The following is an 18,520-nucleotide window of genomic DNA, read 5'->3' as shown; positions in this document are numbered from 1 at the left end:
CTACTCTGTCCATCAATAACAAAGAGTCCTGTTGAAGTGTCCTTGAGCAAGATGCTAAACCCCTCCCATTTGTTTCAGTCACTTGGGATAGAAGTGGCAAGTAAATGCACCTTCAAATCAATTTGGAAAAGCATGTTTTCCCCAAAAGCTATATGACCAGCTGAGAAATTTGAGAGACATTTTTCATTTTCATTTAACTCCCAGCACTCAAATAAGTCATCTCATGGGGGTTGTGATGCTCAAAAATGTATTCACATATTTCCCAATTTAAGTCTGCAACTGGAAGTCTTTTTGGGCCCCATGGCAACACGTGCTGGACCTGTAAATCCACTGTTTGGCCACTATGTCAATGTTCTTTGGGACTTGGTTTGTGCACGCTGTTCTGTGTCACTTAAATGACCAATCACGGGGCTGCAACCTTTTAACCCTACCTTCAAATATCAGCTCAGCTCACTTGAACCTCAACCAAGGTGGTAACAAAAAAACTTCTGCTGATGGAAAACCAAAGAAGAGCGAGTTAAGTACAGCCGTACTGTACCATGCAGTAGAAATGCAGCATTAAAAGGTGCTTAAATGTCAGCGTTGTGTGTGACTTGTTTCCACTTCCCCCAAGTGGCCCAAAAAATTGGTTATTGCAGGTTGATTGCACAGGACAGGCTTCAGTTCCTTATCGACTGAATCAGCTGTTACACTTTTATATCAATTGAGAGTACAAGAAACCAATTAGCAAGTTAGCCGAGAAAGTCTAAATGTTTGGGAAAAGTAATGAATAAATGATTGATACATCCAGCTTCTGCCACGCCAAGTGCTAACACAACAAACACACACAACTGAATCTGCTGTGATAAAGAAAAAGAGATGATAGAGTATAATATTTTCTGACATAAATATCAGAACAGTATGAAACTGAAGAGTGTATATTGTAGATTGTACGACATTCTGTCTCCATATGGTCCGTCTCCGTTGATTGGGGTCAAAAGATCCTATGTCACACATACACACCACACATATATATGTACATATGCTCACACAAATGCGTCCCTCTCTGGTGTTAATTAGAGTTGTGCATAAATGAAGGCAGTCGTACTCCACCTCATTCTTGGGGTCAATTAGCTGTGACAGCAAGAGCTACACAATCCTAAGACCCAATTAATGAGAGGATTTACTTATTATCACACCGACTGGATATAATTACACTGAAACATTTAGTGTTATGGTTAAGCGCTGGATGGCAGATGCTACGGCTACCTTCAGCTCTCAGAGAGGACCATTGTTAATCATGGAGTTATTTCTGTGGCACTTTGTACTTTGCCATTGTTACTTAAGACAGCCCACTGGGTTTCTGAAATACTCTACATACTGGACAGACAGACAGACAGATGTACTCTTACGCCCGTCTTTTACAGATATCGACTCCCCGCAGGAATTCCAAAATTGCTGACGGAGCATTACGACCAGATGGCAATCAGACCAGATAAATCCTAGAGCATGTGTAAACAGAAGGTGGTACAGCATGGAAACACCAAACACCACACTGTCCTAGAGGTACGAGGCTCGTTTAATCTCATGTGTTTACACATTACTGAGTTGAAGAATAGATGAGCAAAACATCTAAACAGTCAACCTGACAAAACAGAACTTCATCATCAAATTGCTTTGTTTCCACAGGGATAGTGCCACGGAAAGCTGATGTTTTTTTTTTTTTACAGACATCGCTTTTCCAGCTGGGATAATGACACAGAAAGTGATTGCTTTTACCGAGACATCATTGTATTTCCAGCCAGGATAATGCCATGGAAAGCAGCTGTTTTTACTGAGACATCATTGCGTTTCCAGTGGGGATAGTGCCATGGAAAGAGGTTAATTTTTTACAGAGACATCACTGAGTTTCCAGCAGAGATAGTGCCACAGAAAGTGGTTGCTTTTTACCAAGACATCACTGCTTTTCAAGCTGGGATAATCACACAGAAAGCATTTGCTTTTACTGAAACATCATTATGTTTCCAGCCAAAATGGTGCCAGGGAAAAGTAGTTGATTTTTACCAAAACATCACTGAGTTTCCAGCCAGGATAATGCCACAGTGAGCAGCCATTTTTACTGAGACATCACTGTGTTTCCAGTAGGGATAGTGCCATAGAAAGTGGCTGGTTTCTACCAAGACATTGCTGTGTTTCCATTGGGGATAGTGCCACCGAAGGAGGCTAATTTTTACCGAGACATCACTGTGTTTCCAGCCGAAATAATGCCATGAAAAATTGTTGTTTCTTACGGAGACATTAATGCGTTTCCAGCTGGGATAGTGCCACAGAAAAATGTGTATTTAAAGCCAAAACATGATCCTTTGTAACCATAACCATGTGGGTTTTGTGCCTAAACCTAACCGTTGTTAAAATATGAAGTTTCAACGTGTCTACTACATATTAAAGTACAGGTGTAACAAATCTGCAGAAATATACAATGCAAACATTTATTCTGGCAACTGGGTTGCTATCAGAAGCCAAAGGCAGGTGTGAAGCCTCTTATATCTTTCCACACTTCTGTATGGATAACATTTCTCCAGGGATATATAGGTCTGTTAGAAAACTAATTTCAAAAATCAAACATGTTAAACAGTCTCAGCAGAATTAGCTTTCATCTACACATGAAAGAACACACAGGAATAGCCGACAGTCGGCCGAGTACACATGCTCATGTGTTGTTCTGTATCTACTGTCCTCACAGCCTCTGGAAACTCTTCATAAGCTGAATCACAACACTCGAGATACTGTTTCTTACATGTCTGGTCTCGATTTGGCTCACAGGGTTTTGTCGAATGCATTCATTGTTTCCAGTTTTTCTTCAGAGAGGAGAGGTGAGCTGTGATCCAGACAGAAACAGAACCCTGCTAATTAACGTGGTTGAAAACAGTCATCAGCAGCACGCTTCTTTTTAGCTCCGACACCCTGCTTCATTCACACAAACACACACACACACACACACACACACACACACACACACACACACACACACATACACACCACACTGTCAAGTTCAATTGAACCCCAGACTTGTATGATACAGCCATGAAATGACATCCCTTTAAAGCTACCATAGTTCAGGTTGCATAGGCATGTTGCTAATAATAGAGATATCTAATCAATGCACACGCACACACACACACACATACACACACACACACACACTAACCTTGGGTTGACTTTACAAGTCGGCTGTGCAATCTCCCTGCAATACTTGACAAAAACCATCAACAGTATTTCTCAGCTGGGCACAAATCATTACAGTGCAGGAGTGTGTGTGTGTCCTCTAACCAGTAATACGAATGTAAGCGACAGATACCTGACTGCAGAAGAGCTGAAGGGAGAGGAGGGGACCTCTATTTTTGGAGACGGTATTCTCATGGTATCCCAGGGGAGAAGGCCGCTGTGGGCTCCCCTCCTCAGATGGCAGCTCAGGAGAAACCTGCAAGAGACGAGCAGGAGAAGATGCCAGTCACAAACGAGTAAGGATTTATATTTTGGGGCCTTGAGACGGCACTACAGTCCACACATTCAAGTGGCAGAGACAACAGGGTTTGGGAATGTGCTGAGTTGCAGACTCACTTCATACTTCCCTTTGCCCTGAAAACTAAATGACCTCCACTGATTTACTCAACGCCTGCTGTAGAGCATCATGGGACTAAATGTTACAAAAAAAACAGAGGAGCAGCCCATTTCTCCAACATCCAGGCCTTTTCTGTTGCTGTGACAACAACAAGGACAAGAGGAGGCAACCTTGGATGCTGGACAGCTTTGTGTCGATACAACACTGGCTTTTCTCCCGAAGGCTGTCAGCTTTACAGAGCACCAACACTGACTCACACCTCACAGCAATTCCGTCTGTAGTGAACTGATCTGACATATCTGTGGTCAAACTGTTTTCATCCAGAATTTAATCATTAGAGAGAGTGAACTCCGGCTGTAACCACTCAGACCGCCATGGCTGCTAATGGCAGGCAGCAAATTTCTCTCTGTGGGTAAATTGATCTAATTAATACAGCTGGGTGAGAGCAAACAGTTTCTGAAATGCCACAGTGGGCTTTAGACCCTTAGTGGTATATTTAGGTGAGGTTGACCTAGAGGTTGAATAGCCTACATTTACCTGTCTATTTTTGGAAAGAGGTTCACCCAACTTTTAAGGCAGAAGTACCAGTCAGGGCTGCAGCTGAGATTTTAATCCTACTCAACATTGCTCCCCTCTCCATCACAAAACTTTGCCCAATACTAATGAGGTCAAATTATTTGGATTTATCATAATTTATTCATTCTGTTAACCGTTCAGTTTCTGCAAATTGGTCGCCCGACATCGCCAGACCAGATCACAAATGCATATTAGTCTGGAACCTCTCACTTAATTTCTGATGTCCAAGGGCCGAATCAACGGCTGTACATCAAAACGCCTCTGGATGCAACTGGATAGACCTACAACCAATCAGAGCAATTGTTGGCTCGAGGAAAGCTTTACAAATATAAAACCTCCATAGCTAAAAACAAAATCACAATTTAAAGAGTCATAATTGACCTTGTTTGCAGTTTGAGGAGTCAAGAGCCTCAGACGTGGCCTTTACAGTGTTGGTCTACGGGGAAAATGCTTTTTGCTGCAATACCGTGAGTGACCACTGAAACAATTTGTTCCAAGACCGAGCTGCTACCCTGAATCTTGTGGCACGATATGGATATAATATCAGTATGTTGCCTATCCCCAGCTCAAGCCATCCTGATTGTTTTAGAAAATCGCTTGACGCAAGGGTGTGCGAGCCCGAAATGATGTCATTGTGTCTTTTGCGTTAAAGTCCAGATGAAGGAGCCTTTTGAGAGGACCCAGCTTCAGTTACAACATATATTTTTTTTTAAATATATTTTTGGCACTTTTTGCTTTTATTTTTCGGACATACAGCATGAAAGGGGGGATGATATGCAGCAAAGGACTGTCGGTTGGACCTGAACCTATGGCCATTCCAGTAAGGACACAGCCTTTGTATGTGGGGCGCCTGTTCTACCAGGTGAGCTAGTTGGCTCCCCATATTGTAACATACTTCTAAGTGGAACAGGATAGCCAGGTGGGACATAACGTTTAGAGGAATTTCACTTGATCAAGGAAAAGTGAGGCCCTGATGGTGACTGGATGGTAGTATTCAACAAGGAAAGACAGACAAAGTCCACCATGCTCCATGTGACATTAGCAGCTGAGGCAGTCCACTGTAAATGCCTTGTGCATAAGCTGGTGCTATCACAGATACCACTTTCCTCAAAGTGAACAAACCTGCAGGCTCGTAACCATGGTATTTTGGGGAAACAAAGACAAACCGACGTAATATGAGTTACTAGCTAGCTAACTCAACCTTAGCTCTGTGCGGCTTAAAGATGCAGATTGTTTGGAAGTCATGATATTATTGGTTGAAATTACTTGGCATTAACTTACGAAAGTACACATCATGTTTCATTTGAAGAAAACATGATTGGATTTTCATTCAAGAATGCAAATAAATTGATTTTGTTTTGGCATATATTGTTAATTAATAGGTGCACAGAATGGCAGAGACTGTGATCTAAAGGGGTTAGAAAGGTTGTCAATAAAGGCCAAGAACCTTTTGTCTTCTTAATGTCCTGTTTGGTCATAAAATGGGTAAATATGTGTCAAAGAATTTGGCAATTTACAATAAATATAAATGTATGAAAAAATGAATGAAGAATAGTCCAAGTGAGTTTAAGAAATGGAGCCACCATCATGAATTCATGTGTATAACTACCACTGATTACTTTGTGATTACCAGCAGCAGAAGGTTTGAGGTTTATGCAGTGTGTTTTTATTCACCTCAACATCACAGGTGAGTCATACACACACACACGCAGGTGCTTTGGCACAAGATAAAACCAAAAGCTTTCACCCTGAAAAAGCTGTCAGACAGGCACCCAAGGGTACTGCATCATTCACTCTCCACACTGGTCAGTCCATCATCTGAAGTCTGTTAACAGAGCCGGTGGCAGAGATGTTGTGTTTGGTGTGACATCTTGTGGTGAAGATTAGCACTTCAGCTGCAAGAAGAGGCCACTTCTTCCCCCAGTGAGAGTTCAAGTGTTACAGCAGGTTTTGTTGTGTATTTTATAATGTGTGTGTATAACGTTAGCCTTATGGTTGATTATTGGTCAGTCAAATAACACATTAAGCTGTTTTTTTTTTAAGGAACATAACAGTTAAATTGTCAATTACAAAAAACCCCATTCATTTCTGTTTGCCTTCTCTTTGTATTATAAAGCCCACTCATTATCCAATTTAGTGATTAAAACCATATTTATGGACTAGGACAAAACCCAGACCAATTGTGTTTTTTTAAACTAAAAATATTTTAGAAGATATTTACATTTCTTTCATGTTTTCCCAGTAAAATGATCAAATACATGCATTGGGAGTAGAAAACTGAAGTGCAAGTGAGGAATATGTATATAGAAAATGTAATTTAAAACAAAGGTGTAGATTTCAGGGGGGGACACAGGGGACACTCTACCTCAATATTCAGACTGTGTGCAGTAATTAATGAAAGACAGGCTCAAATTGGTAGATAAAAAATTTACCAGAATGCAGAAAATTAAGTGCACTTTCCGCCTAATTAAACCAAGGCTACACAATTCAATTAAACTCAGTCCAATTCAGTTTAATCCAACTCAAAATAGCTTTCTTGGAATTAATAAAGATATGTTTTTGCCAAAGCACTTCAAGAAAAAAATAAAAATAAAATAAAAATACGTTAAGAAATAAGTAATCATACTTTCCATGTTACGTACATTCATACATTATATATACATATTTAATATATAGGTGTCGTGTACATTTGGGATTTTCTTGGCTATTTTTCCAAAATGGAAATCTCAGACTGAGGACAACCTAGAATTTAAACCTAAAATGGTATCACTTGGGAAACACTGTCTTTGTGGACCATATTTTATGCCTTTCAATAAAATGCTTTTGAAAGAGTGTTCTATTCTATATTCAAAGTATTTTTAAAATATTTCTAAAAAGAAACCATAACCCCTGATTTCCATGTCATCATCTCTGGAGTCCCACCCTCAAATTGCAAGGTCAGAACTCTGGTGAATTGAAATGGAATATCTCTGTCTGTTTTTATCTGTGTTTCGCTTTTGCATTGTCATATTTTTTATTTGCTTTTTTTAAAAAAATAAATAAATAAATAAATAAATAAAAATCTTTTGGATGGGGGAGCAGGGGTCATATTTAGGCCTACAAACGTTTTGTAATTTGCATTTTTTGTATCATGTTTACCTGTTCTCTGTTTTATTAGCCTTCCTAAAAAATGACAAATAAAGTCGAAAAAAGATTATTAAATCGAGCTCAGTTTATGAATGTAATTAATACTTACTTAATGTGGAGGAAAGCGATGTCTTGAAAATGTGCAGCAGTCAACGAGAGGAAGAAAAATGTGGGCTTGATCTCTGGTGAATGATGGGAAATGTAGTCTCGGGACATTTTTAGCATGTTCATATCCTAAACATCTAAAGGAGAATAAAATATTAACAATATGAATATCTAACTGACTAACTATAATGTTAGCTAGCTATAATGTTAATCGCGAATTTCACTCAGTTCCGACGTTATACGCAGTCGTACTCGATCAAAAGGAAGTAATTGAGTCTGACTTCAAGTCCCAGAAAGCTTTGCGAGCTGCCCGTTTTTACTGGTAGTTGTAGTCCACAAATTAGGGTCGTTTCCGTGTGTCTTGCCTACGTTAGTTAGGTGGTGGAATCTGCTCTGCAAAGACAAACACATGTGAAATTATTGATCAGGTAGGGCAAACAGCTTATTTTGCCGGCTCGCGCCTCATGAACTCGTCGACGGGATTAAAAATGTCAGTTAATTTCCTCCGGTCAGTCCTTGTTTTGTCTGTTAGTCCTGTAGCTACAAGCAGTGTGCAAAATCAGCGCTTACATGGCGATGCATTTCCTTTTGTTCAGCTCGCCTATGTGTAGAAATGCAGAAGCCAAATTATCAGTAATGTTACTTATTTAGAGATAAACAGTGACTGAGAGGATTCACTAAGGTTAAGGCTACAAAGCTGTTTCCTAATTTAGACACACCGTGGCTAAATGTTCTCAACCGCACTCGACACTTGGACATTTAACCAGCGAGTGTCGGTGAAGTTACACATTTATTAGCTGTCAGGTTAGCTGTATAAATATATAACCTGTAGTGTCTGTTAGCGCTGAGCTACGTTAGTTAGCATTAGCATTAGCTGGTCGCGCTTACGTTGTTTACATCCGGTAATGCGGGGTCTGTGGGCTCATTTGCATGGCTGTGGTTGACTGAGCTCGGGTTAGTAGACCTCTAGAACAAGTCGCCTGCCGCACATTAACTCTCAAAAACACTTTAAACTGACATAAGTTTAAGTTGTTAGGGTAATGAAGAATGTAAGCGTCACTAACTGAACTGTCTTGTGTCTCACAGGGTTGTGTGAATTTATGGAAACATGTCAAAGAAACGGGGCAGGTAGGAAACTATTGTGAAACTCCTCTGACTCTGACATATCACAGTGTATGACATGTTCTGCTCTTTGCACCAAAAATAGCACAGCAACACCCTTTAAGCCTTGTAACTTTTATTGACAACTTCAATCCCAGTGTTTCCAGTATTCCCAATACACTCAACTGCAGCCAAGTGGCTTTAAAGGCACAGTTCATCCCCAAATATACATATAAAAATAAAAACATATTTTTCCTTTTACTTGTGGTGCTATTTGTCATTTAAGATTGTTCCGCTGGGAGTTGCCGAGATGTTGGGAGATATTGGCCATAGAGATTTCAGCTTTTGGTGCTCAAAGTGCTGAAAAAATACATTTGAAAAACTCAGCTGCAATGTCTCTTTCCAGAAATCATGACCCGGTTACTCAAAATAATCCACAGACCTTGATGTTAGCCAATTCATGTAGGAACTATTTTCTTTCCACCACACAGAAGGAAGCGTGCATCTACTCTAGTAGAGTAAAAAAGTTATTCTGTGATTATCATGATAGATATTGCGATAGTGATAATTTTTGCATTTCATTTTCACCCCAAAAATGTGACTTTTGCCGTCCGTACCAAGTAGGGATGGGAATCACCAGAGGATCCACGATACGATATTATCATTATATTTAAGTCACGATGCAATATTATTGTGTGTTTAAATAAGTTGCGATATGCTAAGTGTTACGATACAGTATACTGCGATATATATTACCTTTTTCACCTGCAAAGTATGTCCCTAAAGGAAAACATCAACATCTGTTTTATTGAATAAGTAAAGTTTTCAGTTTGTTCATGTCACTGCAGCCATTTTTTAGCAGCAGTAAAATGTATCTGGTGGCCTGAAAAAGTAATTGATTATTTTATTAAAGTTTCATTTGTATTTGTAATATTAATAATTTATATAATTAAAAAAACAATACTACAATATTGCCACAGAAAAATATTGCTATACTACGCTGTACCTGACTTTTTTTTGCAGCGAAAAAAAAATCCCCTACGGCCCTTAAGGCATTTTTTCAGTAGACTCGTCAAATGTTGATGGGACACCTCAAAGTGCAAACTATTTAATTATGACTTTTTCTATCATAACTTTTTTGATCCATAGAGATTTTATATTTGTAAAACTTTCCTGGACCAGAGAAAAGGACAGTCAATTGTTTTTTTTTTATTGCATTTTTATTTTGTGATCAGTTCTCTGTGATTCAGTCTGGTTTATTTGGCCTTTGTACTTAGATTATAATTATAATTTAATGTGGGTTTGGCTTGTGTTTGTAAGCACAACAGGAGCCTGTGACGGTGAATCTGCCAAACATCTGTGGGGTTTAAGGCATTGCCACGTCATAAGCACTACAAATACTATATATAAGTCAAATGAGTCTGAGCTGACTAATGGATTAATGAATGTATTTTTGCTGTCATATTACAGTGCTGTTGGCTCAGATAAAGCTTCACAGCTTCATAAAGCTCCCCCCTGCACCATATTTGCAAACACTTGGTGAAGTTACCCTGCTATGTTATGTTAGCAATGGCATGTTTAGAGGCAGTAGGCTTTCATCAGTGTGAAAATGACTAAACACGACAGACATTGCTCAAGATGTAGCACTTTGAAGAAGAGGAACCTGTCCCCTGATAGTGTGACACTTGGTAGTATTAATAAATAACAGGGTTACGCCCTTGTGTGCATGTGTAACATTTCAATAGACTTGAGTCCTCACTGTTTGTGACAGCAGGATGTTTGATAAAGGCGTAGCACCAGTTCATTTCAGAACTAATATACCGCCTCTGTCAAAAACAAAACAAAATCCAACACTAATATTGAACAAATAGCTCATAAAGCACCCAAAATGCTCATCACACTTCAGATTTACAACTGATATATTAATACTAATGTGAATCTTATTCACTTCATGATAACAGGAAGCGTAGCAGTGGAGAGCTGAGTGAGAGCTCAGCGTCGACCCTGAGCCCAGACCCTGACAACCTGCTTGGCCGCAGGATTCAGCACACCTGGAGGGAGAAGGGCAACGTGACCAAGTGGAAAGGCACCGTTCTGGAGCGCCTAACTGTGAACAGCTCCCTCTACATGGTCAAATACGACGGCTTTGACTGTGTGTACGGCATCGAGCTCTTCAAAGACAGCCGGGTGTCGAACCTACAGGTGTTGACAGAGAAAGTTGGTGAGTGTGACAACGTCTTTTTGGTTTACTTGGGTCTGCGTATTGTCAGCAGTGAAGTTTAAGGTGCGAACACACCAAACCGACATCAAAGAACTAGCGGCGACGAAAGCCAACTGTTCCGTCGCCTCACGTATGGTAACTACTCAGGTCATTTATGCCGTGTGTTTCTCAGTACCCCAGGGATCACTTTGCCTTTTCTCAGGATTTTCTGTGTCAAGCTTGAGTTGGTGTTTTCCTCATTCTCTTCCAGTGTGGTGACTATGGTTGCTAATGCTAAGTGTCCTGTTCTTTTGTTTGTGGCTGACAGAGTAATGAAACTTATAAGTGATTTAGTGCCTAGGTATAAATGAATGGCTTGTAGAAAACAGGCAAATAAACAACCATAATGTAAGAATTGGAGGGGTTAACTCTTGGAATGAAAGCATTAACAGTGTGAACGCTTCAGTCCAGTTGATACTGGAGTTTGTTTAGTGAGAAGTAGTTAAATCTGATACCACCCCTTTTGAATGTTATCAGGTGTTATCACTGTCATTACAATGCTTTAGACAGGGCAAACCAGACCAGAAGGTGCATATCCAACGCTGTGGAACAGTTGTGGTTTTCTTAGGTTTAGGGTTCAGATGTTCTGATGCATCTTTTCACATCCTAATACTGATTACCATTCCTGAACTTGCGCATTGGCCAATACAATACAAGTATCGATCCGATAACATTGCGTTAAAAAAAGTTAACACCTGTATACGACTAACATAACTAAATACATGCAGGAAATGAATGCTATAGAATTGTAAAATTATTTAATATGACAATATTTGCTAATGGCTAACGTTACTGAATTTACTATTAATTAATTCCTCTTCTTTGCTGCTCTAAGAAGTTGTACACGTACTGCGTGTTTTGTGCCCTCAAATGAATTGTTTTCAATGTAAAGGTGCGTCAGGTGTGCTCAAATACTGGAGAGACACTGTCGTGGGGTGCATGTGTTCCCAAGCACCTGTTTTTCAGAGTGCGATGGCTGCGCCCTGACATAAGCAGCGCGCACCACATGCCATGTGAGGGGGAACAACCAATCACAGCCAGCAGTTATTCTTCCCTTCTTCCAAAAAATATCAGTCTGTGGTAAATATGGACGAGAAGTTTATTTGAGCGCAGAGTTAACTAGAGCTTTACATCTGTCCCACGGACAATATTTTTGGCCTAATACACACTTGGAAAACAGTGCCTGGAAGCAGATCAGCTACGCACTCAGGATTTCTGGCAAGAAGGTTATGATACAGAGCTGGTTATGGTCGCTCAGCAACCTCAGACGTAACCTGCCTCTGCGCCCTTTAATGTTGGCAAAGAATAGGCACAAGAGTAGCACCCTGCACCCGACCTTGCGTTTTCCAGGCAGTTAAAGACGCAGCATGAGTACAGCCCCTAAAACAGTAGATGCCAGTGGCGGCACAGTGCAACTTGCTGTGTAGACTGCTGTTTTAGAGCGGCAAAGAAGTATTCATTTACAGGAACACTGCCGTTTGTTCTGTTTGTGAAATGAAAAGTTTATGAATAAAAAATTGGATCAAATCAACTTTAATTAAATAGCAACAATGGGTGGACTGGAGCAAAATGTTTGCCCTTGCATTTGGCCCAGACCCACGACAATCGATCACACAAATTTAAGTCATATTTATATAAAATGATACAAAGGTGTAGGTTTCTTTCAACATTTGAGAGGACACATATTAAAGAGGGGTTCTGGGGCTCTTTTTGAACATTAAGCACTTCATTTCTGGCAGTCTGGTGGATTTTGCTGTACCAATTTGGGCCTTTTCTGCATCTGTTTATGGTGGAAAGCCATATATATATATGTATGTGTGTGTGTGTGTGTGTGTGTGTGTGTGTGTGTGTGTGTCTTATATATAACACTACACTCTACTCATCCTGCTCTAACTTGTGTCACTCCTCAGCCCCCCAACACAAACACAGACCTGCGTTTATTTTAACAGGCATGACAACATCCATGTTACAAAGACTATCACAGTTGTTGTCTGACTTTACATACGCCGATTTGTGTAACCATAGTAACTCTCTCCTGCCTGCCTGCTCACGACGAGAGAGGAGAGAAAGCGACTGAGTTACTCTGAGCAGCCAACAAGTTACAAAACGAGTGTGAAAAATCCCAGATAACAGTATTTTTCTGATGTGCAATTTCTCCCGCACCTCCCTTGTGTTTCGTTTTATCCATTTTGGCACACTGTCTGTATTATTGGTTTCACATGGGGCGTGAACAGCGGTCTCCTGGGTGAAAATCCTGTGTTTGTTTGACTCATTCATCCACCCTGACCTCCTCCCTATGCAGACTTTGTTCCTCTTTACACTACATCACCTGTCGTCCTCCTTTGCTCCCGTTAAAATCACTACAGGGACTAGAGTTTGCCAGCTGACATAAACGTAAATATAGAAAGTAAAATACAGCCATACCACCTTAACTGTGTGCTCCGGATGACAAGAGATAACAGCTGTTTCATGGGAAGATAACATTCGAAGCGAGTGTCTGATTGTCAATCATTTTTGTTCTGGTCAATCTAAAACATTTCATAATATAATAATATTTTAATGTCCTACTTTGCGATCTATAAAGTTTACCAGTTAACTTATCAAAGTGTCTTCTTCCCGCAGTAAACAATAAAATCAAGGTGCCTCCCGGGGCAGAGGATCTGGTGGGCCGGGCTGTGGAGCATCTGTTTGAGAAGGAGGATGGTGAAAAGAACGAGTGGCGGGGCATGGTGCTGTCCCGAGCCCCCATCATGACCCACTGGTACTACATCACCTATGAGAAGGACCCAGTGCTGTACATGTACCAGCTATGGGACGACTATAAGGACGGAGATCTACGTGTCCTGCCTGAATCAGGTACAGTAAAGAGAGCTTTACACAAACAGCTTTACTGTTTGTGTGCATAAAACTGTCAGTATTTCATATTTCAGATGCTCCTGGAAAGGTGGGAGGAAGAGAGCAGGACAAATTTACATACTCAGAATTATAAAACACTCCAATCTCTATTCCGCCTTCTTTTTTTTTTTTCTGAACATTTTGTGCAGAGTTTTTGCTTGATTTAATAGTAAGAGAGTCTGTCCTGTTGTGGACGCACATGTCTTACCATGAAGAGACAATGTTATCTGTAACTAATTAAAGGAGACAAGGAGAAGTAAATAAATAAACTGGTGCAAACATGTTTAGTAGGAGACAAAGTTCAACTTCAAATTGTAGATTTACTGTCTTAACCTTGCAGGGTTTTTGGCAAATGTTTAAACTTTGGCTGCTTAGAGGAAAACTTAGAGGAAAGGATCTTTGTATATTAATTATTCACCCTGTGTTACATTAAATTGTGCATGTCAGGATACCAGAAATTTAGTAGTCGATACCCAATTTGATGCCATAGGGGGACAAAACTAACAATAAATCCCATGTGCTTCAATATACTCTTCTAACCCCTGAAGATCTCCCTTGAAAGCAAAGTAGTCTCTGTGTGTCATGATTTTGATAAATATAACCTACAGTATATTAACATATTTCTCCTCCGTTGTTGTTGTTGTTCAGCACCAGGGGTGTGCCATATCATATCGTTGACGATGATACTGGTGTGATTTTTAATACGATATGAAAAAAATTCGATTTGTTAACATATTGACGTCACACTGTTACCCACGACAACAACAAACATGGCTGAAAGAGAAATTATCACAGACTGGTGGTTCCAAAAAGTGGAGCAGCTTCAGTAGTGTGGAGTCCTGACTTCTCAGACTCTTTTAATGAGTTACAGTGAGTTACCCTCCCTGCAGAGGGAGCTCATTCAGCGGCTCCTCTGGAAGCAGCACAGTGTCTCTCCCTCTCCTCTCTCTCTGTGCGCACACAGGAGTTGGTGTCAGTGTCGTCAAGTGATTTGGTCGTAAACCTTGTGGCTCAACAAAAAGCTACATATATGTTAATGTGCAATAGTTATCGTAGCATAACAGCCCGTCACAGGTTACAGCGTGATGATTCGAGGAGAAATGGCAGAGCAAAAAAAACAACTCAATCATTTAGGATTTTACTAAAAGAGAATGAGGGCGGCACGGTGGTGTGGTGGTTAGCACTCTCGCCTCACAGCAAGAGGGTTGCCGGTTCGATCCCGGGCGTGGGAGCCCTTCTGTGCGGAGTTTGCATGTTCTCCCCGTGTCAGCGTGGGTTCCTCCCACAGTCCAAAGACATGCAGATTGGGGACTAGGTTAATTGATAACTCTAAATTGTCCATAGGTGTGAATGTGAGTGTGAATGGTTGTTTGTCTCTATGTGTCAGCCCTGCGATAGTCTGGCGACCTGTCCAGGGTGTACCCTGCCTCTCGCCCGATGTAGCTGGGATAGGCTCCAGCCCCCCCGCGACCCTCAAGAGGATGAAGCGGTTAGAAGATGGATGAATGAATGAATGAATAAAAGAGAATGAAATCGGTTGTTGATTTATATATATATTAGGGCTGCCACTAACGATTTTTTTCATTGTCGACTAATCTGTCGATTATTTCTTCGATTAGTCGACTAATCATTTCATCGAAAAATGTGTTAAAATGTTGAAAAATATCGGTCTGTCTTGCCCAAACCCCAAAATTATGTCATCTAATGTCCTGTTTCATACTCACGCCAAAGGGTTTTAGTTCACTGTCACGGGAGAGTGTGTAAAGCTGCCAATATCTGAACATAAGAAGCTGCAGTAAGAGTATTTTGGGGTACTTTTATAGTACTTTTCTATGAAAAATGACTCAAACTGATTAGTCGACTACTAAAATAGTCACCGATTATTTTAATAGTCGATTAGTCATCGATTAGTCGACTAATCGTGGCAGCCCTAATATATATATATATATATATATATATATATATATATATATATATATATATATATATATATATTCCAGGGGACATTTTTTGTACTTGTTTAAATGTGTAATTTGTGGTAGATTTTATTTTGTTGAGCTATTAATATTGTATACAGAATCTGAATCTGAGTTAGTTGTTGTTCACAAACTGGAGAAATTAGATCATTTTAGTTCAGTTTTTACTGAATATTGGAAGGCAAACTGAAACTATATCACTTATTTTGCTGCAGTTCTATTCTTATATTAATGATTAGATTTTTTTTTTTTTATTTACTTTTTTTACTTTTTTTTTTAACTAATTTGTCATATCATCAAGAATATCGTTATCACAAAAATACCCTGAATTATTGGGATATTATTTTAGGGCCATATTGCCCATCCCTATTCGGTACTTGTACCTGTAAGATGTGACGGTTGTTTTTATTTTTTTTTTGTAGTAGGCTATTTGTCACCCCTTCTCCACTGTGTTTGGACGACTGGGAAAAATGTGGCAGAGGCAGTGACAAGTGCAGCGTTTTTAAACTCTCAGTGACCGGGAAAAAAAAAAGCCAAAAGTGCAGCGCTCAGCACCTCGTCACACTGCTGGTATTTGTAGCACAGTAAAAATATGTGGCACCTCTGTTGCAAAGAGTTAAAAAATCTTCCACTTGTTCTTCTTCCATCCTGGAAAGCGTTCTTCCTTTGGCATTTAACAGCAGACTAGAACACAAGTAGGTGTTCTTTAGTACCTGGTACTGAACTTTTGAAGAAAACTTTGTCTTTCTCTTGTGCCTCCACGTTCAACGAAGAATCCCAAAACAGAGAAATTTCGTGATGAATTGGAACAAAAGGGTGCCGCGTTAAACAACAGCAAAACTATATCAAAACATCTGTTTAGAAACTCACATAACTTGTGCCGTATAATCCAAGTTTCATTTATCCAGTTGGAAGATCAGTACTTTCCAAACTCCAAACATTTTTGCAAAAACTACTGTTTAAAACACTTGCATGTACAAGTAGCGTGCCCACACAGGTGCATGCATTTAAGCTTGTGCATTCCACTGAACAGAGTTAAAACCCACTCGCTTGCCCAGGCGCACAAGACTTCACGCCAGAATGTTTTAGAATGTAAGGTTTTAGTGAAAATGCATGTCTTTGGAAAGTACTGAGCATATGACTGGATAAATGAGACTTGGATTATACCGCACAAGTTGTGTGGGAGTTCATACACAGATGTTTTAATATAGTTTTGCTGTTGTTAAACGCAGTCCCCCCTTTACTTTAATTCATCATGAATTTTCTCTGTAAATAGATTCTTTGTGCAACATGGAGGCATGCGAGAAGAACATTTTTCTTTATTCACCGTAACACAGGGTGTTAGTATTCCTTTAAAAACAATAAAAGAATAAATTGCTTGCTCCTGTTACACTGTTCTTATTTTATAAACCCCAACTTATATTATAAACAACTAACTTATGTGGCTGTTGTTTATTTGTCCGTCATCCAGAGAACAAACACCTGCTGCCAGCAGACAGGAAGCCAGGTGAGGAGCCAGAGAGCCTCGTGGGTAAACAGGTGGAGTACGTCACAGATAACGGCCTGAAGAGGACAGGCTTGGTCATTTATCAGGTCCCGGCTAAGCCCACGGTATACTACATCAAATATGACGATGACGTCCACATCCACGTCTACGATCTGGTGAAGACCACCTAGTACTGACTGTTTGGTCTCATCTTCAGCTGACGGCTCATCTCTGACCCGACCAGTCGTTACCTGTGAAAGTGTTAGGGATTTCAGTTTTCCTCCAGCAGGAGGTGATGTGCCGAAGATCAAAAGCCCCGTCTTTTTTTTGTTTGTTTGTTTGAATTTTTTGGGCCTCTTGGCTTCTTTCATTCTCACCTCATGAGACATCTTGGTTTTTGATTCTTAATTTTTCAGTTGACCTTAATGTATGACTATTGGGTCCTCTTCTGTGTACATAAAGCAGGTCTGAGACCATGTGTATAGCCCAGCAGATGAAATGGAGCTAGACATTTGTTTCGGTTGAATCGCAATTGTATAGTGCAACTTTCAAACTCCAAATTCATACTTTTTGTAAGCAACACATCAAACTGACACTAATTCAGCTTTCTTACCTATACCTCTGTGTTTTACTCGTATTTCATTTCACTTTTATATGCCTGTGCTATTTATTTCATCTGGAATATCTGGCTGTGTTGCTGGTAACATTTTGGCAAAACTTGTCTTCTGTGTTTTATATGTGTCACTGGGTAGGCCTCAATCTGTTGAATATAGAAGTGATATTCATTTGACCAGTGTTCTCATTTTACCATCACAGTGAACCACCATTTCAGTTGAAGTGTTTAGGCATCGACGAGATCTGACCGTCTCACATCATGGGTATAAATCACAGATCATTCTTTAAAACAAAAAATAGAAGTCATGTATCATATTTCTGTTTCAAAATGTAAACTGCAAGTTTTCTACATTATGATAATATATGAAAATTTCTGATGTTGATGTCAAGTTGTTTCAGCGGTGTTTGTGCTACACACTATTTATGTAGTTCAAAATTGGCTACCAACATTGTTTAGTATTTTGGGATGAAGTCTTTATTATTTGCTAAAAAAAATGAATGATGTGATATGACATGTTCAGGCCTCAAAATATTGTTCATTGTGACCCTACATATGTTTTGTTCTGTAAATATAATCGGAGACATTTTTATGAACGTAAAACAAAGCTGCTTGAAAATTATTTTCTTGTGTTGCGGTTGATATTTGGTTCGTTTGTGTGAATGAGTTACGCCATGGTACATTAATTTAATCGAATAGTATTCATATTTTATCAGATTCGCATATTTTTCCACCATGGTTGTTCAGTCTGAGATGATCCCATAGTGCCTACTTACTTCAT

The 18,520-nt window shown here is 39.8% G+C and overlaps 1 protein-coding gene and 1 long non-coding RNA gene across 4 annotated transcripts; one reads left to right on the top strand and one right to left on the bottom strand.

The window, feature by feature from the left end:
* Positions 1-1,554: 1,554 nt before the first annotated feature.
* Positions 1,555-7,512, bottom strand: LOC125902391 (uncharacterized). The gene is made up of 3 exons (XR_007451090.1): positions 7,413-7,512; positions 3,338-3,460; positions 1,555-2,857 (listed from the first exon to the last, which is right to left on the bottom strand). It is a non-coding gene; the product is annotated as an uncharacterized LOC125902391 (long non-coding RNA).
* A 211-nt stretch (positions 7,513-7,723) lies between these two features.
* Positions 7,724-17,911, top strand: LOC125902387 (spindlin-Z-like). Of its 3 annotated transcripts, none has more exons than XM_049598697.1 (5): positions 7,724-7,836; positions 8,495-8,536; positions 10,471-10,730; positions 13,392-13,625; positions 17,112-17,911. In XM_049598697.1, the coding sequence occupies exons 2-5, from the start codon at positions 8,517-8,519 to the stop codon at positions 17,315-17,317; spliced, it is 720 nt and encodes a 239-aa protein (XP_049454654.1). In that variant the 5' UTR covers positions 7,724-7,836; positions 8,495-8,516; the 3' UTR covers positions 17,318-17,911. The 3 variants fall into 3 exon arrangements, with proteins under 3 accessions (XP_049454654.1, XP_049454657.1, XP_049454655.1); XM_049598700.1 differs by having other exon boundaries at positions 7,786-7,916; XM_049598698.1 differs by lacking the exon at positions 7,724-7,836 and adding an exon at positions 8,252-8,362.
* Positions 17,912-18,520: the final 609 nt, after the last annotated feature.

The sequence above is a fragment of the Epinephelus fuscoguttatus genome, linkage group LG15 (assembly GCF_011397635.1).
Source record: "Epinephelus fuscoguttatus linkage group LG15, E.fuscoguttatus.final_Chr_v1".
NCBI lineage: Eukaryota > Metazoa > Chordata > Actinopteri > Perciformes > Serranidae > Epinephelus > Epinephelus fuscoguttatus.
This window is presented reverse-complemented; position numbering and strand designations above follow the sequence as displayed.

Excerpts from the sequence above, each read along its gene's own strand:
- LOC125902387 (XM_049598697.1), top strand. The coding sequence starts at position 8,517 with ATGTCAAAGAAACGGGGCAG. Across the intron at positions 8,537-10,470 it reads ATGTCAAAGAAACGGGGCAG|GAAGCGTAGCAGTGGAGAGC; the intron begins GTAGGAAACTAT and ends TCATGATAACAG. Across the intron at positions 13,626-17,111 it reads ACGTGTCCTGCCTGAATCAG|AGAACAAACACCTGCTGCCA; the intron begins GTACAGTAAAGA and ends TCCGTCATCCAG.